Source organism: Cajanus cajan, chromosome 5, assembly GCF_000230855.2.
Source record: "Cajanus cajan strain Asha chromosome 5, NIPB_CcT2T_4, whole genome shotgun sequence".
Taxonomy (NCBI): Eukaryota; Viridiplantae; Streptophyta; class Magnoliopsida; order Fabales; family Fabaceae; genus Cajanus; species Cajanus cajan.
Genome location: NC_138521.1, coordinates 11,989,251 through 12,013,887, shown reverse-complemented (window position 1 = coordinate 12,013,887; position 24,637 = coordinate 11,989,251). Strand labels below are relative to the sequence as shown.

At 34.5% G+C, this 24,637-nt stretch overlaps 1 protein-coding gene across 1 annotated transcript; it reads left to right on the top strand.

Annotated features, from left to right (window-relative positions):
- Positions 1-15,963: 15,963 nt before the first annotated feature.
- On the top strand, positions 15,964-23,899 carry LOC109807845 (Potassium transporter family protein). Its single transcript, XM_020370513.3, has 9 exons — positions 15,964-16,446; positions 17,489-17,717; positions 17,816-18,064; positions 18,696-18,746; positions 19,449-19,709; positions 20,671-20,723; positions 20,842-20,956; positions 21,083-21,337; positions 22,565-23,899. Exons 1-9 carry the CDS (start codon positions 16,192-16,194, stop codon positions 23,620-23,622), a joined length of 2,526 nt encoding a protein of 841 aa, XP_020226102.1. The 5' UTR covers positions 15,964-16,191; the 3' UTR covers positions 23,623-23,899.
- The last annotated feature ends 738 nt before the right edge of the window (positions 23,900-24,637 follow it).

Genomic DNA, 24,637 nt, shown 5'->3' with positions numbered 1-24,637 from the left:
TTTTTTTCTTTCAATCAAACAAGAAAATTTTTATAGGCAAGTGATATAAAAATGAGTTGAAGAAAACAGGTGACATGCAGGAAGTAAATGAAATGTGAAATAAATGACATGAAAGGCATAAAGATTCTGATAGAAAGAAAATATTTATTTTGTTACCACTCCTAAATTCTACTATTAGAGAAGTACAACAAAAAGTTGTAGGAAAGATGAACATAAACAGTAATATTTCTTGTTAATGTCTCATAGAGTAAAGGAAATAAAAATTTATAACCTAATAACTACTAAAGATAATTCTATAAGTGTCACTTTCTAATTTGGGAGAATTAAAATAAAATAATATTAAAAGATAAATACAATAATAATTTAATTTTATTATATAAAATCTTTTAACTACTTAATTTTACCTCTTTTAGAACTTCATTGAACCATCCTATCATTACATAGAAATCCAAATAGATCTTTGTCTTTAAGGTTCTAAGAGAAATATAAAAAAAATTAAAAAAAATTAAAATAAAATAAAATAAAAACTCATATACATTGTAAACAATGGAACGTGGAGCTTCAATTGAAAAAAAAAAAAAAAAAAAAGGCTGGAAATAAAATAATATGGAGAACTCCGTTCACCCAATTCATTTTTTTTTTTACATTTATTATGGACTTCTATGCACACATATTGTACTTTTAGGTGATGGCTAAGATTTTTGGTCATGTGTACATTGCAAATCCAACGATTGGGAAATGAACTTACAACTAGTTGACTTAGGAAAAGATAATGTAACATATCTCATATTTGATATCTCATCGATATTATTTTATTACACTTCACATAATCTTTTATTGGTTAAAACCTTTCTCCAATCAAAATCTTTTATGAGTAACTCTTTCTTATATGTTTATCTGCCTTTAGGATCAATAATTGACCTCACAAAGCAACATAAAACTTTTCGGTGTGTTTTGTCCCACTTGCACACTTTTTGTCCCAATTACTTAAAGTCAAGTGCACTTAATTGTAAAGTACTTAAATGATAAGCCATCAAAAAGTATATTCATCTTGTTATTATAGGAAGTACTAATTAATTTATTTAAGTCATCCTCAACTACATAATATCATATTTGTACAAATCTATGGATCTCTCTCATTTTGTTGCGTTTGGGCTATTACAAGCCCACCAGCTTCCACCTAATGCATCCCTAAACTACACCATACTAAGAGAGAAGATATATCCTGATACTATTAAATGTGACACATTTCTATCCTCAAATAATATAAATAGACATTTCTAAAATAAGCAGCAATATAATTAAAGACTTCATATATACTTCAATGTAACTCTATAAGTAAAAAATTCACAATCCTCTTAGTAAAAAAATCTTTAATAAAAAAAAGTTAACTAAATAACAACATAAATCCAAAACAAAGGCACAAATCGCCTTTTATACAAAACTTTCAACATAAAACACCATAATATAAAATGCCTCTAACTAAGAATCATAAAAATTTCAAGCCCCAATGTCACACTATTAGATTAAGGACCCAAAATAGCCAATGAAGCATTAGACTTCTCCTTTATTGTACTCGTTCTACTTCTGCAATGGTGACCAACCTAAAAAAAACAATAAAAATGCAAGGAGTGAGAATATATCACATCCATGTATAACACATACAAGGCATAATGATAGCATTAATGCACATACATCCATAATCATTATCAACATAAAACACACTCTAAGTACATCCAACATCTATGATAGTAGTATATTCAACCCAATAAATATCAATTATAAGTAAAAACTCGAGCAATACATACTTTTTAACTCTACATGCATGTGATATCAATCTTATTATCACCAATTAGAAGGCAACCTATGAGCTATGGACCGAATCACTACACACTAAGTGACTCTCTCAATCCACTCTCAACCAAGAGATATCTACTAAGATCTAATCGAAGTATTACAACCAACCAAGGTTACCTCACACCCCATTAGAGGTTCTCTACCATAACACTTCCAAGGTTTGGTAGATAACCATAAAGATCCTCTTGCATATATTCACATCACCTCACCAAATAAAGTATGAAATGCATGAACTCAACACCCAAACCAACATCACACACATAAACCAAATGTAATGACCAACTTGATGATTTTGCCATACTGTGGAGTCAGGACTTCTTCATAATATACCAAGCCCTACTTGGATTACATCATTATTAGTTGCAACTTGGACTTACACATCTCATCAACATCACTATACCTTATCATCATACATCCTCGTCATGTATCACCATATATCATCCTCATTTATTCATAACATAGCAGATCATACATTTAAATTGACACACTTATAATTCTTCTTCATATCTTTTTTTTTATCACGATTACTGACTTCATTATTCTTTTCTTTTAATTTAACATTACTCTTCACACGTTTCTCCACTATTAAGCTACCCTTATACACTAAACCAATTTTCATTGTGGTGTGCTGCTTAACAAGCTAGAACTCATGCCCAAAACAAAGATATTAGGGATATCTCTACCACATTCACACCCTCCATGGTGGTGCTCATTCCTAGCATGTATAGGATAGGGGTCTCTCTGCCTAAATCATGCTTATCGTGGATACTTCGACACCCAATGTTGAGGAGTCAAAGATCCCTCTAAAACAAAATCACTCAACATGATTCCCTTCACACTTAACATGGAAAACTATGTTTGTAACATAGTAAGTATTTTAGAAGGCCATGGGAGATTTAGTAGCCTAGAACGAGTTGTTCCCAAACTGGAACGGGCCGTTCTAAACTACTAAATAGGCCTATGAATCTTGGACTGGAATGAGCCGTTCCAAAATGGTCATTGTGAGTTAAATTCAACTTCAGAACGGGTCATTCTGGTTTTAGAACGGGTCGTTCTAGACGTGCCAGAATGGGCCGTTCTGGTTTCAGAATGGGCCGTTCTGCATGTGAATTTTACACATGATGAAGGAGGCCAGAACAGGCCATTATGGATTTGAAACAGGCCGTTCTGGCCACTTCTGACTTCTATAAATAGAGGATGTGCAGTTGAGGAGAAGGAGAGGTTTTTAGAGAGAAGTTTTAGAGAGAAGAACTCTAAACTAGGAAGCTTGCTTTGGGTGGATTGAAGTTTCGGGTTGAGCTTCGGAAAGAAAATTCTACTTCTTCTTAGTTCTTGGCTATTCTGAGCCAATCTTCAGGTAAGGGAAGCTAGGTTGTATGTTGTTTGGTTGTATGTGAGTTTAGGAACTCATATGAAGTTGTATAATTATATTGAGATGTATGGTGAGTAGAAAGTGAAATAAAGAGATGCATGTTTAGTATAGTGTTGTAAACTAAATGCGTAGTTGTGCCAAATAGAAAATGCGTTGAATACATGGTATGTTGCTAAAGTTGCTATATTTATGTGTGGATTATTTATATGTTGTAAAATATGACGAAATGATAATGTTGTGAGTTGTGAGAAGCATGATGTAAAATGTGTAGACGTGTTGAGATTTATACAAAATTTATTAGTAGGCTATGTTGTTAAGTTGTTAGAGAAGAGTTGTATGTTGCTATAAAGTTGTATGTTATGCCATGTGTTGAAAAAATATTATTTTATGATGATTAAGTTGAGCTAATAAGTTGTTGAGTTGATTGTGTTGTTTAAAATTGAAATGAGATGTTGTGTTGTTAAAATGTGTTGTTAAACAGTGTTGATGAGTTGTTGTGTTGATATATCATGTTTTCATTAAGTTGTTGAGTTGAGCTATGCTATTGAGTTGTAAGCTGATTAAGCTGTGATGATGAGTTGTTGATCACTAGGATTAGGGGAGATTTTTTTGAAGTGACTCATCCCATTATGTGGATTGAGGTAGTTGTGGTGCTTTGAGAGCCTAATTTGTTGAAAAACCCTCCTTGGGAAGTTGTCCCTTGGAGTGGACATTGTGTTGTTCTCCTCTAGGACTTAGTTGATCTCGTGTGTGGGCAAGGTCGAGGCACACGTGTACAAAGCGACCACGGTATAGGGGCAAGGTCGAGCTATACCGATTACAAAGTGACCACGGTATAGGGGCAAGGTTGAGCTATACCGTTTACAAAGCGACCACGGTATAGGGGCAAGGTTGAGTTATACCGATTACAAAGCGACCACGGTATAGGGGCAAGGTCGAGCTATACCGATTACAAGCGACTAATTTGAGTAAAGTACGAAGTCGAGAACTTAGTTCCTAACCGAGTACTATACTTCCTTGTTTAAGTGGCAAAGTCTGAGAAATCGTTATCGTGTTGTGGATTTCTATCCAAATTTGTTGTTTACCTAGCAAGCCCAAAAAGGTTGTGTTGTTGGTTCGGTAGGACCTAGCCACTTAGACTACTCACCATGTTGTAGGAGATCTCCGAGTTGAAATGCGTGACGACGCATAAGTTGTTGATGAGTTGATTTGTTGTTGATATGAGTTGTACATATGTTATTGTGTTGTTAAGCTGTGATTGTGTTGTATGTTTACCCTGTTGAGGATGATGATAGTGCTGTTATGTTGTAAGTTGCTTAATTGTATACAAGTTGATGATGATGCTAGTGTCGCTAGATTACTTGTGTTGTAAGTTGTTTTAAAGATGTGTTGTTGAGAGGTGTGTAATACATGTGTTGGTTGTTGTTATGATGAATATGATAACTATTCCAATGGTTTGTACAGTAGTTGCGTTGAAGTGTTGATCCAACGTTGATATGTGGAATCAAGTTGAAATGATGTTAAGATGTATAATATATATGTTGTTTGTCTTATGTGTCGGATGTGAAGATGATTATATAATTGTTGTATTGCATATTAAATTATTATGAGTTTTTTATTGTCTCTAGCTTACCCTTGGATGTTTTCATGTGGTTTGGATTGCGATGATCATACGTTGTATGGGAGCAGGGCAGGGATAGGCTGGGAGATAGCTGCTAGAGGCCACAGGAGGTGCCTGAAGATGGATATTTTTTTTTATAGGCTACCTTATAGTAGCATATTTTGTTGTATATAACTGGTTGTTGTCGGTTGCTTGATTAGCAACTTGTGTTGTAAATATTTTATTATACTATTTTAGTATATATATTCCAGTAGTGTGTAGTGTTGTTTCATAGTGTGACGGCCACGGCGGGTCGTTACACTTTTATGGTATCAGAGCAGTTCGAGTTTAGTGGATACTCTGGCAGGCGTGGTCCCTTTAGGCTTTTGTTGTGTTGAACTCTATGTGGTGTTGAATGTTGTGCTGATTTGTGTTGAGTAGTTGGGATGTAGTGTGCTGAATGAGTTGTTATTTTTGTAGAAGATGCCTATAGCAAATGAGCAGATAACCCATGCCATGAAGATGATGGCACTGGCTCTGCAACATCAGAATGCCTACTTTGCTAGGATGAATGCTGAGAGAGCTGCAACTAGTGTAGCAAGACCAATTTAGTCACAGGTTCAGGAAGTGTAGTCCTCCTCAGTTCAGAGGTGATGCAGATCCAGAGGTGGCTGACCACTGGATTTGCGAGTTGGAGAAGATATTCTCAGTTCTAGGTTGTTCAGGGGAGCGGAAGCTCGCCTATGTAGTGTATATGTTGACAGGGGAGGCAGAGTATTGGTGGGGAGGTACTAGTCAGATGTTGATTGACCTTGGAGTTGTTGTCGACTAGGTGTGCTTCAAGAGGGCCTTCCTTGAGAAGTACTTCCCAAAGAGTGTCAAGCATGCTTGGGAGGCAGAGTTTATGAGATTACAGCAGGGTTAAATGTCGGTGACCAAGTACACCATGAGATTCGAGCACTTGGCACGCTTCTACACCCAAGCCACCTCTAAGGCTTGGAAGTGTAGGAAGTTTGTTGAAGGCTTGAAGTATGATTTGAGGAGAGTGGTGGTGCCTATGGCCATCACGGAATTTCTAGCCTTGGTAAAGAAGGCGAAGGTTGTAGAGCGGCTAAAGAGCATCAACAAGCCGACGAAGATTATTGGTGGGCCAGCTGGGTCCAAGAGTGGTGGTGGTTCTCAGAGGAAGCCTTATGATAGGCCCCAATCACAGCAAAGGGGTCCTGTCATAAGAAAATCTATTGACATAGCTAGGAGTGGGGGTCAGAGTGGAACTGCTACTCTTAGATGTTACAGATGTGGTGGACCTCACTTCATTCGTGGTGGACCTCACTTCATTCGTGATTGCCCTCACACCGAGAGCAAGTTCTTTAGGTGTGGCCAGATGGGTCACATGTCGACTAGTTGTCCTGCAGGTGCCAGACAGACCAGGAGTGCTCCGAGGGGTGATAGATCTACTGCAGTTGGGAGGGTGTTTGCCTTGATCGGAGCCGAAGCTTCCGCTTTATCTGATCTAGTGAAGGGGAAGGATAATACTGGTAAGGATGTGATGATATTGTTTGACTCAGGGCCTCCCATTCATTTATTTTATATGCATGTGCTAAAAAGTTGGGTTTGCCTGTACGTAATTTGGGGTTGAGATTGCTTGTGTCTACGCACGCTTCTGTTTCTATTATTTCCTCTAAGATGTGTGTTGGTTGTCCCTTGGAAATGTGTGATAGGAAGTATAAGGTAAACTCGATCTGTTTGCCTTTAGTGGATATTGACAGGGATGGATTGGTTATCTGCCAATCACATTCTTATAGATTGTGCCAATAGGGAGTTGGTTTTTCCCTTAGGGGGAGGATAAATTGTTGATTTCATCCAGCCAAGCTGAAATGATGTTGAGAGATAGAGCAGAGTGTTGTATTCTGCTTGCTGCTGTGAGTGTGGAAACTGAGAAGGTAATCAATAGGTAGGAGTTGTGAGGGAATTCCCGAAGGTGTTTTGGATGAGGTGCATGGTTACCTCCTACTAGGGAGATTGTGTTTAGCATTGATCTGGTCCCTAGTGTAGGGTCAGTGTCGGTTGCTCCCTATAGGATGGCTCCAACAGAGTTGATTGAATTGAAGTGTCAGGTGGAAGAGTTGAAGAGAAAGATTGACTACTTCTCCTATGTTAGTGTTGCCTAATCCTAATGAGCCATTTGAGGTGTGTTGTGACGTTTCTCACCAAGGTTTGGGGTGTGTGTTGATGTAGAATAAGAGAGTAGTTGCATATGCTTAAGGCAATTGAAGAATCATGAGAGGAATTACCCTACTCATGACTTAGAGTTGGTAGCAGTTGTTTTTGCCTTAAAGGTATGGATGCATTATTTTTATAGTGCAAGGTTTAACGTCTTTGGTGATTACAAGAGTCTGAAGTACTTGCTTGATCAGAAAGAGCTAAACATGAGACAGAGACGGTGGATGGAACATTTAAAAAGACTATGAATTTCAGTTGATGTATTACCCTAGGAAGGCCAATCTAGTGGCAAACGCTTTGAGTAGGAAGTCCATCCACATGCCTAGTCTGATGGTAAAGTAGTTGGAGCTAGTTGAGAAATTTAGAGATTTAAATCTGTATGTGGAGTTTGCTCAAGACCACATTAGCTATGGCATGACTACCATTACTAGTGAGTTCTTGTAGCAAGTTGGCATGAAGTAGTTGCAAGATTCAAAAATTGTGAAGGTCCTTAATTTATTGGATATAGAGAAAACAGTTGGCTTTGAGATGGGTGAAGATGAGATTTGAGGTTTAAGGGCAAAATTTGCCTACTTCACAATTCTAAGTGAGAGAGACATTGTTGAATATATTGCGGCCTGTCTGACTTGTCAGAGGGCTAAGGTTGGGCACTAGAAGTTTAGTGGTTTGTTGTAGATGATGGAGATTTTGTAGTAGAAGTGGATAGTATCACTATGGATTTCATTGGTGGGTTGCCTAAGTCGACTAGGAATAATGATGTTATTTGAGTTGTGGTTGACTGATTGACCAAGTGTGCACTTTTCTTACCTGTCAATATCAAGTGGTCCTTGTAGAAGTTGACATAGCTGTATGTGAAGAAAATAGTACAGTTGCACGGGGTGCCTTCTAGTGTTATTTCAGATAGGGATCCAAGGTTCACTTCTAGGTTTTGGCAGAGTCTACACCAAGCCTTAGGTACGAGGTTGAGATTGGATTCTGCTTATCATCCACATCGGATGGTCAATCAGAGAGGACGATTCAGTCTTTGGAGGTTTTGCTGAGGGCTTGTGTGCTAAACCACTTGGAGAGTTGGGAGGAAGTCCTACTACTGGTGGAGTTCATGTACAATAATAACTTTTATGCTAGTATTGGGATTTGAAGCATTGCATGGTAGGAAGTGTAGGACTCCTCTGTGTTGGTATCAAAGATGGTGAGTCGGTAGTTGCGGAGCTAGAGTTAGTTGTATAAACTATTGAGGAGGTGAAGTTGATTCAAGAGAGGATGAGGTTTTCCTAGAGTAGGCAGAAATCATAAGTTGATAGATGGTAGAGGCCTTTGGAGTTTTCTAGGGGGGCATGTGTTTCATGTTTTCCCAGTCAAGGAAGTACGTTCATAATCCAAGTCATGCTGTAGAAATGGATGAATTTTAGGTTAGGGAGGACCTAACTTATGAGAAGACGCTTGTAGTTGTAGTTGATTATAAGTTGAAAAGGTTGAGAGGCAAGTCTATTGGCTTGGTGAAGATCTTGTGGGATGCAACTATTGGTGAGACTACTTGGGAGATTGAGCAATTGTGTAGAGAGTAGTATCTTTTCCTACTTCCAAGTAAAATCTATTTTCAGGGACGAAAATGCCTATTTGTTTGGGGGTATTGTAACGTAGTAAGTATTTTAGAAGGCCATGAGTGATTTAGTAGCCCAGAACGAGCCGTTCCCAAACTGGAACGGACCGTTCCAAACTACTAAATAGGCCTATGAATCTTGGACTGGAACGGGCTGTTCCAAAATGGTCATTGTGAGTTAAATTCAACTTCAGAATGGGTCGTTCTGGTTTTAGAACGGGTCATTCTAGACATGCCAGAACGGGCCATTCTAGTTTCAAAACGGGTCGTTCTGCATGTGAATTTTACACATGATGAAGGAGTCTAGAACGGGCCGTTCCGGATTTGAAACGGGCCATTCTGGCCATTTCAGACTTCTATAAATAGAGGTTGTGCAGTTGAGGAGAAGGAGAGGTTTTTAGAGAGAAGTTTTAGAGAGAAGTTTTAGAGAGAAGGACTTTGGACTAGGAAGCTTGCTTTGGGTGGATTGAAGTTCCGAGTTGAATTTCGGAAAGGAAATTCTACTTCTTCTCAGTTCTTGGCTATTCTGAGCCAATCTTCAGGTAAGGGAAGTTAGATTGTATGTTGTTTGGTTGTATGTGAGTTTAGGAACTCATATGAAGTTGTATAATTACATTGAGATGTATGATGAGTAGAAAGTGAAATGAAGAGATGCATGTTGAGTATAGTGTTGTAAACTAAACGAGTAGTTGTGCCAAATAGAAAATGCATTGAATACATGGTATGTTGCTAAAGTTGCTATATTTATTTGTGGATTATTTATATGTTGTAAAATATGACGAAATGATAATGTTGTGAGTTGTGAGAAACATGATGTGAAATGTGTAGACGTGTTGAGATTTATACAAAATTTATTAGTAGGCCATGTTGTTAAGTTGTTAGAGAAGAGTTGTATGTTGCTATAAAGTTGTATGTTGTGCCATGTGTTGAAAATATATTATTTTATGATGATTGAGTTAAGCTAATAAGCTGTTGAGTTGATTGTGTTGTTTAAAGTTGAAATGAGATGTTGTGTTGTTAAAATGTGTTGTTAAACAGTGTTGATGAGTTGTTGTGCTGATATATCATGTTGTTTAAGTTGAAAGTTGATTGAGATGATGAGTTGAAAAGTTGTACGTTGTTTAAGTTGTTGAGTTGAGCTATGTTGTTGAGTTGTAAGCTGATTAAGCTATGATGATGAGTTGTTGATCACTAGGACTAGGGGAGATGTTTTCGAAGTGGCTCATCCCATTGTGTGGATTGAGATAGTTGTGGTGCTCTAAGAACCCAATTTGTTGAAAAACCCTCCTTGGGAAGTTGTCCCTTGGAGTGGATGTTGTGTTGTTCTCCTTTAGGACTTAGTTGATCCCGTGTGTGGGCAAGGTCGAGGCACACATGTACAAAGCGACCAGAGTATAGGGGCAAGGTCGAGGTATACCGATTACAAAGCGACCAAGGCATAGGGGCAAGGTCGAGCTATACCGATTACAAAGCGACCACGGTATAGGGGCAAGGTCGAGCCATACCGATTACAAGCGACCAATTTGAGTAAAGTTCGAAGTCGGAAACTTAGTTCCTAACCGAGTACTATACTTCCTTGTTTAAGTAGCAAAGTCTAAGAAATCGTTATCGTGTTATGGATTTCTATCCAAAATTGGTTGTTTACCTAGCAAGCTCAAAAAGGTTATGTGTTGTCGATTCGGTAGGACCTAGCCACTTAGACTACTCACCATGTTGTAGGAGATCTCCGAGTTGAAATGCGTGACGACGCATAAGTTGTTGATATGAGTTGTACATATGTTGTTGTGTTGTTAAGCTGTGATTGTGTTGTATGTTGACCCTGTTGAGGATGATGATAGTGCTATTATGTTGTAAGTTGCTTAATTATATACAAGTTGATGATGATGCTAGTGTCGTTAGATTACCTGTGTTATAAGTTGTTTTAAAGATGTGTTGTTGAGAGGTTTGTAATACATGTGTTGGTTGTTGTTATGATGAATATGATAACTATTCCAATGGTTTGTACAGTAGTTGCGTTGAAGTGTTGATACAACGTTGATATGTGGAATCAAGTTGAAATGATGTTAAGATGTATAATATATATGTTGTTTGTCTTATGTGTCGGATGTGAAGATGATTATATAGTTGTTGTATTGCATATTAAATTATTATGAGTTGTTTATTGTCTCTAACTTACCCTTGCATATTTCCATGTGGTTTGGACTACAATGATTATACGTTGTGTGGGAGCAGGGCAGAGATAGGCTGGGAGATAGCTGCTAGAGGCCACAAGAGGTGCCTGGAGATGAATTTTTTTTTTGTAGGCTACCTGATAGTAGCATATTTTGTTGTATATAACTGGTTGCTGTTGGTTGCTTGATTAGCAACTTGTGTTGTAAATATTTTATTATACTATTTTAGTATATATATTCCAGTAATGTGTAGTGTTGTTTCATAGTGTGACGGCCATTGCGGGTCGTTACAATGTTCATCACATTCAGTGTTGTCACAATTTTTTTACTTTGCAAAATCATATAACAAACATATAACAACAAGGAATCATTAAAACATTTGGATTCATTCAAATTTATAAGAACCCCCAAAACTTATAATCCTAGCCCCCCAAACATTACAGTATATCACCAAATCAATTTAATCAAGGTTCATGCATGAATTTCACTAGACAACTCAACAATACAATGATACATTTAATGCTTAGATCTCCAAAATTCAATAAGAAACCTAAATGGTTCAAGGATCACCTTGCTACCCATACCCTTCATATGTGCCCATGAATTCAACATCCTCACTTCCTTTTTACCTCGAGTGATGATCTCGTAGCACAAACACACTCTTCATTGCCTTAGCTACTACTCCACACTCTCTCTCATTGCTTCCTCTAGATTTTCCTTTGCAGGTACGCTTAAGGTTCAAAATAGAAACGTAAAAAAATGGCATATCCCTTATTTTTGTTTTTAATAAGCCTTTAGGTTAGGCTCAAGAGTCCAACCCAAAATTCCTCTCCCCACCTACAAGCCTTTTATTTTATTAAATAAAAATATTTAATTATATTACTAATCTAATTAATTAAATTAATTATTAGAAAGTATGATTCTTTTATTAAACACTTATTTTATTTTACTTATTAAAATCAAGATGTTACAAATAGTGCTTACTAATTTGTGGTAAGGGAGTAATTGGAATTTCTTGGTTGTTTAGGATGCAAAAAAAAGGTGAGTGGTTTGGAATCCAAAGATGTTAGACATGGTGTGGGATGGACTTGTGGGTTGTCTACAAAAGTTGCAAATGATTGAAAAAAAAAACATAATGACCATTGGGCTGTGAGATGGCACCTATTAGTGGAGTTGAGGTGTAAAGGTTGGCATTTTTTGAACTTGGGATTGTCTTGACTATGTGTGCATTGAAAGATATGGGAGTGAGATTTAAGGAAGTGTTGTGGGAGGGTTTGGTTAGTTCATAAGAAGGTGTTTCTAACCATTAAAGATTTAAGTGTATGATTATGATAATTGCTTTATTGTTGTGATCTTTTAACAAGTGAAAAATGGGATTGTGGATGCTTAATTTCCTTTACAACTTGGGCATCAACCCAAGCTTTAATTGTAGTAGCCCAATATTCTTTATTATTTTATGGGTTGGTCCATTCTTTAAGATAAGGTTGAGGAATATAGAAGTGTGGTATGAATTGAGGAGGCAACATGTAGGAACAAGGTGTTAGAAAATATTAGTAGAAAATAAAAGAAAATAATATTGTGTCATGACACTATCCATTGCCATGAAAGAAAATTCTGGTGGACCTCTGATGCAATTCAAAATTTGATTTGCTCCCCAAATTTTACATGACATTGTGTATGAAGTTATGCACCCGAGACCAAAACATGTTGGAGCTACACAAATAATGCCTAAAAGAATAATGTAGAAAACAAAGATTTGTAACTCACTCTTCACTAGACTTTCTTCATATAGTGTATATAAATGAAATCAATTTGTTGGCAAATATTTAAGAAAAACTTTTAGTATCAACAATAACAAAGTAATTAATATACCAACAACAATAAAGTAATTAATTTACCAATGATAATAAAATAATTAATATATCAACAATAACAATAAAATAATTTTTATTTATATGTCATTATTTTCACAATCCCCCACTAATGGTAGATAAGTGAATGAGGGAAAACAAAATTTTGGGCAAGGAAAGGTTGAGCTTTTAACATTAATGTTTAGAGGATTTAATTAACACATGGTGTAAATTGTAATAAAATAATACCTTATCCTACAACCCACACTTTTACCTTTAAATCGTGATAGCTCCGCGATTAAAATTTTACACAATAATTTAGGCTTTTTATATGTACCTTGAGTTGCTCATGAATACTCTTGAAAGATAGCTCAAATCTTTCATGAAAATCACCTATTCTCTCACAATAATCAAAATTTAACAATAAAAAAATAAAGTAAATATATATAATATTTTGTAGGATCCACATCCTATATCAATATTAATAAATAACAACATACATATATAAGAAATGATCACAAATATAAGAAATGGTAACAACATAAAACATTAATTTATTATAATTTTTTGTAATTTTAAAGTAAAAGTAATTATAAAATTTTCATAAATATTAATTATTAAAAAAGTTCTCATAAAAAATATTAATTGTAAAAGTTATTAATTATTATGTTATTTTTGGTAAATATTGATCATTATGCTAAAAATTCATGTAAAGTATTTCTATTAGTACTTAATAAATCGCATTAAAACTATTAATAATTTTCAATGCAAATATTTTGTCATAGTATTAATATTAAATATGTAAGAAACTCAATTAGAAATATAATTATAGAAAATATAACCGAAAAATAATATTAATATAGAAAATTTAGTAAGCTCAATCAAAAATAGTTACTTAATTATATAAAATACCACATGATACGATATTAATTATATAATCATGGACACAATATGTTATTTTATTAATGGATTTGACTTCTTTAAACTGAAGAGTACACTTTAAAAGATAAAATGTAATAGTAATTTTTGATTAAAAAATTATTGATGGAGAATTGTTGTAAAATCACATATACGCCCAATAAAATTTAAAATTAATTATATTTAAGAAATTTTCGAATTTCGATTAAAGATTTTCTTTTTAATCATTATGGTTATAGGATGAATATGATATTTGTTTAATTGATTAATATGATCCTAACAAGAGGATTCTTATCAATAATAAAAAACAATAAAGTCCATATATATAATGCTTTGCAGATCCAAATGGACCAAATCCTATATTAAATTAATATATAATAACATATTGATATAAGAAACGGTAATAAATATAAAAAATACCAACAACATCATAAAATATTAATCAATATTAAATTATTGTAGTTTTAAAGTAAATATAATTATAAAGTTTGCAGAAAAAATTAAATATTAAAAAATTCATTATTACGTTAAAAATTGACATAATATTAAAAAAAAAAATAACGGCTTTTTAACCTAAATAAAAAATAAAAAACTATTTCCTAAAATAAATTATTTTAAAAATAAATTATCGAAATAAATTATTTTAGACACATAGATACATAAAAAAACGTTATCGACAATGATGAGATGCAGAATGACACCTTCCATATAAACACATGCATGCATTGGACGAGCCAGTAGAATCACAAAATGTTACGCACCTTGTGACTTATTGAGAAAAAAAAAATTTGAGAAAAAGTTAACGTCTTATTTCAACATTTATTTATTTATTTATTATGGTCAAATTAAAAGGCCAAAAATAAGGTAATAATAAAATTAGATTAAAAAACTTTTCAAAAAAAAAAATTAACATGAAAAAAATATATATTACCCATAAAACTTTATAACATAGTATCTAATTTTTTTAGTGATTATGATTTCGTATGGAGATGAAAGTTTTTTTGTTGTAAGTAGTTTTTATTTGTTTAAAACTTTGCAAATGAAAGTTAACATATTATTTCACTAAGATCCTTTGTTTTTTCTTATTCTTTTTCTTAGAATGGAGAAGAAGGTTACATTAATATCTAACAATAAGTAGTTTATTTATTTTTTTGGATCACTTTTTTTTTTCAATTTCAAATATTAACATATAATGTGTCTTATCTTATGTAGTATTAGCAGAAAAAAGATATTCCGTATCTGCATTGTATTAAAATAAAAAAATAAATAAAGAAGAAAAAAAAGAGAAATTACTCATAAAAAATATAATTATTAAAAAATAAATAAATGATAAAATAGTTCATGTAAAAATAAAAATAAAAAATAGTTATTAAAAATAGTATCCATTTATATATTAATATAGATTTGCCTTTGAAATTTTGTCAACTTACTTGGACGAAGATGCTTAAAAATTATTTCATTATTAGTCCATGGAAAAAAAAATCATTCCCTTATTTGATCGCAATGACAACAAATGAGCTTTCAAATTTACTAGGAAATATGATATCCCATCTTATTGTTGGATTACGATGTTGACATAAGGAGAATCTTTAGAATTTGAATTTACTGAAAGTCAAACAATCGTAATATTTTGCAATTTTGGTTAAGCTGATAAATTTTAAAATAATTATATATATATTTTTTATATTTTGTCAAATGTAACGGAACAAATTTTTTATCGTCAACATACACAAAAAAATTAAGAAAATTTCGTGCGGGTACAAGTGAATCGACTAGAATATAAATACAATTTCTAGTTTCATAATGTGCTTATAGTTTACGGCGTGTTTGATATGATATTTTTATTTATTAAAAAGACCGATAACTTATTTTTTAATCGTAATCTTTTCATATTATTTTATACATATTAATGTCGACAATCAATTTTATATAAAGAGAATAGTTTGCCTACCTAATTCAAACTTGATTACTTTCGTAGATTACTTGTAATATATATTATCTATGAAAAGAAAAAATAATTTGGATATTTATTTTCCTCACAAACAACAAATTGTCTCACGTTGTCAGTGAGTCATGTGATAGTACTCTAGTTCACTGTCCCCAGGACCTATTAATATTCGAGAACTCGAATTAACATTTTTTTTTTTATTTTGAAAAATCCCCATTGGTCTCTGATTCTCTGTCCCGTTTCTGACCAGAATTCTTTGCAGTTTGATAGTAACACAGATCTGTGCAATGATCAAACGGTTCAGTTTTATTGACTTATATTTCTTTTTATTATTTAACCTATGCTAATTATTTTTAATGGTCAAGATTTCACGTGGTCGCATAGGGAAAGTACAAAAATCCCACTCTTTTTGTTTACATTTTCCAAATATTAATGATTGTATTTGGATCCATGTTTTTGGCTAAACTGGCTCTTGGAATGTTTCAATTGTGACCATTACAAGCCCTCAACTTCACACTCCTTCTATGGCACAAGATTTTGCAGGAAAATGAATAGGATGAACTTTTATCTAAAAAACCATCAAAATTTGCTCATAAAATATCACTCTTTCAGAAGTTGATCAAATTTGAGAAGTGGGGTAGGTGGAGGAAAAATGAAGCGGGATGGGATTGAAGAGAGCAGCACGATCACAAGGTTGTTGGGTAGAAGCAGTAGTGGTGGGAGCAGTGAGTCAAGGTGGGTTGATGGCAGTGAAGTTGACTGGGATGAGGTTCCTATGTGGTCAAAGCATGATGGTAGAGAAGGGTATGGGTCAATCAGGAGGAGGCTTGCCAAGAAGCCCAAGAGAGTTGATTCATTTGATGTTGAAGCCATGGAGATTGCTGGAACTCATGCTCACCACTCCAAGGTTAAGCAACTTCTGTCATTTCTTGTTACACTTTTGCCTAGAATGATAACACTTTCAATGTTCTAGGTCTTGTTTAAATTCTTAATTTTTATGTGTTATCAAATATTCATGACTTGTGTTGTGCCATTTGTTATGTTATTATTTTGTTTTTTTTTATTGAATTGGTGTTGAGAGTTTTGTTTTGTGTTTATTGTTGGTTTTGCTGTCTTATTCTGGTGCTATGTTGATTGAGAGTTTAGATTATGTGATTAAAGGGAAATGTATAGGGGACTGAAAGCTTGAAGTAAAAAGACCATTTTGATTTTTGTCAGATTCTGTGGTTGTTGAAGGTTTGGTAGCTCATTGGAAGGTGATATGAATCAATAGTAACGAAAGTCAGAGATTTAAAATGATGAGCTAGAAGCAGTGAAGTTACCGTCTCAAAGAGTTGAATTGAAAATCTGAAAATAAAAGAACCACATAGGTCATTAGTGCGTGTTTGGCTTCTGGTTTAGTCATCGAAAATCACATTGAAATATTAACTAACGTGATTCACCATGTTCACATGTTTGGTCTCATGTTACAGAATTCAGTCTGAGTCCAAAATTGATTGAGTTCAAAATTATTTTAACCACGATCAATTTTGCACTCACCCAAACACATACTAAAGTTTCAGGAACCTAGTCTTCAGAGTCTGGGTGTAGTAGCGAACATTTAACAGTTGAAACTGACAGATTGAATGCAAGATGAGCATGCTACAATGCAAAGTCTTTTATATTAACGAAAATTGTTGAAACCAAAGTAATTGTGCATGTTTTTCATTTAAAAATAATTTCTGGGTGTAGAAGCGCTTGAAGATTGTACGTTTGTAAGATGCCATGCTATAGTCCATTGTAACTACGCTACTAATCATGACAATCGTGGAGGATTTGAATGCAGAGATTTTCTCACTTTACCACTTTCACTAGACACTCAACAGGACTAACTTCCACTTCACCATGTATTTAATGGTGCACATAGAGAGCCACTTCCCTCTTTTTAATTTTGTGCTTATGTGAATCAGGATCTTTCCCTCTGGCCCACTCTTGCTTTGGCATTTAATACTCTTGGCGTGGTATATGGTGACATGGGAACAAGTCCTCTGTATGTTTTTGCTGATGTCTTCAGCAAGGTTCCAATTATGTCAGACGCTGATGTCTTGGGGGCATTATCATTAGTAATGTATACAATAGCACTTATTCCATTAGCGAAATATGTTTTTATAGTCCTCAAAGCAAATGATAATGGAGAAGGTAAGAGATTCACTCCGCTCCCCTCAGAATTATTTGCTTTGGTTCATTTCAGATTTACTGTAATTCACAATTTCCATACATTTATGGCCCAACTGTAGGAGGAACCTTTGCACTATACTCGCTGATTTGCAGATATGCAAATGTGAGTCTGCTTCCAAATCGTCAACAAGCTGATGAGTATATCTCTAGTTTTAAGCTCAAACTGCCTACTCCAGAACTGGAAAGGGCTTTAAAAATAAAGGAGACTTTGGAGAGGAAATCATTTTTGAAAAACATATTATTGGTGTTGGTTCTTCTGGGAGCTTCCATGGTTATTGGAGATGGTATTCTAACCCCAGCAATATCAGGTACATAAGCAAGCAACTTTTTGATATGAACTTCTGTTGTAAGTTTTTTATTTTTATGTGATCAATGTTCATGCTGTAATGAAGTTTGATCATTAGCATTTGTTTCATGTGAATTTTTCATACGCATTGTATGAGCAAATATACTATAGAAGTCCACTGATATAAGTCAAGTGGCTTTCCAAAATTCTCTGCTGTCAGTCCCTTCTTATCAGAAATTTTGATATAAATCCTCATTGATTAATTATACTTTGTTGTAGTGAATGGACAGCCATCCTAAATCCTAATGGCATCCAAATTACAAAAACAAGATAACTTAATGAAGTCATGTAGAATAAGCATTTTTATGACACCCCCTTCCCTTCCCTCAGTAGTCAGTATTAAAGGTTTATATTTAGTCTCCTCTTTGAGGTTGGGGCTGCAGTTGTCGTTTCCTATAGGGATTAGAACTAGATTTTGTTGAGCTGGTTGAATTGGCCCTTTGCTTTCACTGTCCCTCTTTGATAACATACATGCATTCCTCCTTGGAATGTTAATTTTTTGTTTATCTTTTTTCATGTCATAGTAGGACTGATGTTAAGAAAATTTTCTTGTGGTATAACTTCAGTATAACCACGGTGCTTCTTTGATGCAGTGATGTCTGCCATAAGTGGTCTGCAGGATCAAATAAATGGATTTGGTACTGGTAAGTATGTTTTCCTTTTTTTTTAAAGATTTTTTCGGGAACGAAGAAAAGAAATAGATACATAATATCAGTGAAGATGAGAAAAGTCATAAAATTTGGGAGGCGGTTTGTTAAGAAATTCCATGTCACTATCTGTTTCTTTCAAATATTGGAAATACACGAAAACTTCTTTCACATGTTAGCTTTAGATGGATAGTCTTTTGGTGGCCGCTTGCGTTCTTTCAGGAAATTACAACTTTATGATCAACGTCTCGACACATCTCCAATGAAACGAACATGAGACATTTGACAAGAGTTGGTTCAGCTACTTACAGTCTACATCTTTAATAAATCATCTAAAAATTGAAAAATACGAATCCTTTTACAGTATTCTGGAGTGAATGCAAAATTTCTCAAGTACAACTAACTAGCTTGGTGTACTTTGATCTAAGCAGGTCAAATGTGGTTCTCCTATAAAACACCCGGTTAACATATTTTCTCTTATTTTTTTATTTTGAAACAGAAGTCCACTTTTTGCTTCTCTTTTTTTAAGTCTGGTATTCTGGATGTTTAATTTGAACTATCAACGACTTGTATTTAGATTTTGTCAAGAACGTTGGCATTTAGTTATGTTATGGAACTATGGAAAATGGAAATGAACAAATCTGCTTTCCGACAGCAAAGCTTATATTTGTATTTCATGATTCATATTCTTGCTTGCAGGTGAAGTGGTTGGTATTTCTATTGTAGTCCTGGTGGTTTTGTTCAGCATACAACGGTTTGGTACCGGTAAAGTGGGTTTCATGTTTTCACCTATACTTGCCTTGTGGTTCTTTTCTCTGGGTTCTATTGGGCTATATAATATAGTTAAATACGATATCACTGTTCTGAGAGCATTTAATCCGGCTTATATCTATTATTTCTTCAAGAATAATGGCAAAGGTGCATGGTCAGCTCTTGGTGGTTGTGTTCTGTGCATTACAGGTATATCTTCTTGTCATTTTCATAGCTTCAAACTGTAAGTATTGCGTTTGATGGGCATAATATTTGGGCATATTTTGTTGTGTACATAGACTTGAATGATAATATGAGCATGACCTTTTCTTCTTCCCTGATCATTAGAGTGTTTGCAATCATGACCATATTGTTCATTTGTATCCTGGGTTTTCTCTTGAAGTTTAGCATTATGATTTATGCAGCAATGGATGAGATCATAGTTTTATGTTGTTCATTTAGGCCATGCTTGATAGGATATGTTTTTGTATAACTGCTATGAGGACAAGCACTTGTGTACTAGACACGAGTAAAAACTCAGTGTACACCCTCCCTCTTCACTTTCCCAAATCCTACTTTCTCTGTAAAACACTTGAGTGGAGATATATCAAGTAAATGATTAAAAAGGGTGAGGATGGATATCATTATTATCATGTTTAATGAGTAATACAGTGATTACTTGAACTAGAAAATTAATAATAGTTGGTTTATTTTGTTTATAACATTTTGCCACTTCTAGGAGTTACTGGCGAATATTTTTTTTTAAGATTATATACTCAATATCAAGTTTGCTTACTCAATGTCAAGATGCTGTACCACCAAACAGTATCATGTCTATTGAGTGTTGTAAACCTGACCTGGAAATTAATGATAGCTGGTTTCATTTAAGTTAATACCATTTTCCCATTTCTCTAATTGTTTATGAAGGTTTTGTTCTTTCAAGATAGTTTTACTCAAAATCAAGTAGTCATTTTGTTGTTATTGCAATTCAAATCTTGCTTGCAGCAAGAACAACAGAAGCTACATGATCCGGAAAATATTTCAAATTTACATCATCTGGGAGTTTTTCCAGTCATTAAGATTGCAAGTGACATTCTTGTCCATCTAAATGAGAAATTTGTCCCTTTAGGTATCAGAAAATTATATAACTTGCATGTTTATTCCTGTGCAGGTGCAGAAGCAATGTTTGCAGATCTGGGTCATTTTTCTGTACCAGCAATACAGGTTTGTGAATCCTCAAATTGTTTCTTTTTATAAAGCAAACAATTAAATTACTGTTACCAAGTCTGCTACGATTATTTAAATTTCCTTACTTAAACCACTTGTATAATGGTTTGTACAGATTGCCTTCACTTGTGTGGTATTTCCCTGTCTCCTCCTTGCTTATATGGGCCAAGCTGCTTATTTGACGAAGAACCCGAGTTCTTATTCAAGCGTATTCTACAAGTCTGTTCCAGGTGATATTTGCTGAGACAATGACTGCTTGTGTTTGTTCATACAAGTCAATAAAACTATAATTAAGATGTATTTGTTATGTATAGTAATCGTGTTGGTATCTATTGTTTGTGTTATGTGTGAATCAGAGTCTCTCTTCTGGCCAGTGTTTGTGATAGCCACACTTGCTGCTATGATTGCCAGCCAAGCAATGATATCGGCTACGTTTTCATGCATAAAGCAATCTATGGCTTTGGGATGCTTCCCCAGGCTCAAGATAATTCACACCTCAAAAAGGTTCATGGGTCAAATTTACATCCCCGTAGTTAATTGGTTTCTGATGATCATGTGCATAGTGGTGGTTTCTGTCTTCCAAAGCACTACTGATATTGCAAATGCATATGGTTAGTGTCCCTCATCTCAGTTTTCTAAGAGTATTTATCTCTCTATTTTTTATTTTTTCTACTTATTTATTTTTTAGGGCTGTGGAGTGACATTTGGGATGCCTACATAAGTATAATATGAAATGATCAATTATATCGGGATTTCTTCAATTTTTTATATTCTGGATTTGCATCTTCGTTTAGTGTCCATGATTTCAATGATTAATGCGGAAAAATTTATGTAACAATACCAATTAGATAGTGTATGCCTTGCCTCGTGTATTGCGTAACTTGTAAACTGCAACAACATCAATTAAATGTTGAGTGCTTGACTAATGATTTGGTAAGTCTTTGAAGGTGATTGACACTATGATTCAGTGACGGATTAACATCATGTGTCTTCAAGAAACGAAATGGGTTAGAAAAAAACAAACAAACTAATGAGCTAGACATTACAGGATTTAAATTTTAATACACATAGGAAGTTCTAGGAAAGAATGGAGCGAGCATTATTGTAGACAAGAATTAGAAAGAGAATGTGGTGGATGTAAAAAACACTGGAGTCAAGATTTTATCTTATACATTAATAATTGTTTGGGAGACTGTCAATATCATCAATACTTATGCATGGTAGGATTGCGAGTACTTTGGAAAGATAAGGTTGTTGCTGTTGTTGCATATCAAAATCCAACTTGCACTCCGTTTCTACTTTCTGGACAAATACATGTTTTATGCCTTGAAAAACATTGATCTCAATATTTTGATTCATAGTATTGTGAACTTTTATATAATTGATAGGGCCCAGTGCTTCACAAGTATTTTGATGGCCGTAATCCAAAGCCACTAATTTATTACAAGGACCAAATGGTTTTGAAAGTTATGAACCACCTATTCCAAAAGCTTAAGTGGTTAAGTGAAGACACCTGAATGGTTTTATATTATATTTCTAACATGTTCCTTCCCATTAGAGATCCCTTCGGTCTTGGAGCCAGACCCACCTACCTTGTGCTGAAATTAAACTATTTTGTTAGAAAAATGGGGGTGACAAGGAGCAAACTCTAGATCACTGAGTCATAGAGGTTCTGTTCTGCTGCCTTGTCATGAACCAATTATTTTTAAGTTTTTAGGTGACCACACATAAATGGTTTTATGTTATATTTCTATGAAAGTTCACATATCACATGTGCCTTTTACTGAAGAGCATTTGTAGTATATCTGCACTAATGCATTTCAATATCGTTGTTGCAGGCATTGCTGAAGTTGGTGTCATGATGGTTAGCACGACCTTGGTGACCCTTGTGATGCTTTTAATTTGGCAGACCAACTTGTTTTTGGCATTTTGTTTCCCTATTGTATTTGGTTCAGTGGAGTTAATTTACATGTCTTCTGTTCTATCCAAAATCTTTGAGGGTGGCTGGCTTCCCCTTGCCTTTGCTACCTTTTTCCTCTCTTTGATGTACACGTGGAACTATGGGAGTGTGTTGAAGTACCGAAGTGAAGTTCGAGAGAAGGTTTCAATGGACTCTATGCTTGAGCTTGGCTCCAATCTTGGAACAGTAAGAGTGCCAGGCATAGGATTGCTATATAATGAGCTTGTCCAGGGCATTCCCTCCATTTTTTTGCAGTTCCTGCTGAACCTTCCAGCTCTTCACTCTACTATTGTTTTTGTCTGCATTAAATATGTCCCTGTCCCTGTGGTTCCTCAAGAGGAAAGATTTATGTTCCGAAGAGTTTGCCCCAAAGATTACCATATTTTCCGCTGTGTGGCGAGATATGGTTACAAAGATGTAAGGAAGGAAGATCACCGTGCATTTGAGCAACTTCTTATTGAGAGTCTTGAGAAATTCTTGAGAAGGGAAGCTCTAGAAACAGCCTTGGAGTTGGAGGGCAACTTAACTGATGACGTGGATGTTGTCTCTGTGAATACAAGAGATTCTGATCTTCCTGATGGTACTGTGGCTGAGGAGCTTAGGATTCCACTTATGCATGATCAGAAATTGGAAGAAACAGGAATTTCTTCTGCCTCTCAAGAAGTTGCATCAGCATTGCCATCTAGTTACATGCCATCAGAAGAAGATCCGGGTCTTGAATACGAGCTTTCAGCCCTTAGAGAAGCAATGGAATCAGGATTCACCTATTTGCTTGGACATGGGGATGTGAGGGCAAAGAAGAACTCTTTTTTCGTTAAGAAATTGCTGATAAATTATTTCTATGCATTTCTCAGAAAGAACTGCAGAGGAGGTACAGCAAACATGAGGGTGCCTCACACCAATATCATTCAAGTTGGGATGACATATATGGTCTGAGTCTTCCTTAGCCATGTTCTTTCTGATAATAATGCAATGCAACCTCGATCTGGAACATATTGTTATTGGTATTTTTCTTTGTGTCAACCGTGATTTGTTAAAAATTTCATAGTATATGTTGTTGGCTCACAATAGTATGTCTTTAGAATACTTAGTTTGTGTTGCATGTACAAAAGTGATGGAGCCACCAACTTGGTTTGCGTATGAAATTGTTTCAGAATCTGTACTTTCATTGTTTCATTTTTCCATCCATGATGTGAAAGTATTAGTTCATAAAGATGTGACCGGAAAGGGATTTCAGTTGGTTATTGGTTTTCATGTACATTAATTTATATGGGCCAAGCTAACGAAAGTTGTTCTAGTCTCCCTTGGGAATTACCTTTTGTATAACCTTTTTTAGTTAGTAACACAGTTTGGTTTTCTTCATCACTTTTGGAGATTTAGTTACAGAAGAGTGTTTAATACATTCTGAAATATTTCATTTTTGAAAAAAAAGGAAAGGGTGATGTGATTAGCATCAAAGGGTGATGCAAAAAATATTTTCTCCCCTTTTTCTGAATTGTTGAACATGTTCATGTTCGCCTCTTACCAGGAAAATATATGGAAAATATCAAATAAAGTGTAGACTGCTTTTTAGCATAATTTAAAATAGGCTTAAATCCACTTTTGGTTTTTATAATTTCTTGAATTGCAATTTTAATGCTCCAAATATTATTTTTGCAGATTTAGTCTCCCTCAGTTTTTAAAATTAAGTAATGTTGGTCTATTCTTAACATATATAAAATTAAATAAATAATATTGAGGTATCCATTAATTAGTGACATTGTCTGAAGGTTATTTAGTCATGTTAAACACTATTGCTTTTTCATTACATATATGTTATGTTTCTTTTTCTTTACTTTTTTTTTAATTTCAATTACAATTTATAATCAATTAAAATTATTTTATTTTTAATCTTTAACATTGCTATTTTTCTATGTAATCAAATAACTATCAAGTAGTATCATTACACACG

Bases quoted from the DNA above. Each gene is read 5' to 3' on its own strand.
- LOC109807845 (XM_020370513.3), top strand. From the start codon at position 16,192: ATGAAGCGGGATGGGATTGAAGAGAGCAGCACGATCACAAGGTTGTTG. The intron at 19,710-20,670 runs GTATATCTTCTT...ATTCCTGTGCAG, and splicing joins TTGTGTTCTGTGCATTACAG to GTGCAGAAGCAATGTTTGCA. The intron at 20,957-21,082 runs GTGATATTTGCT...TGTGTGAATCAG, and splicing joins ATTCTACAAGTCTGTTCCAG to AGTCTCTCTTCTGGCCAGTG.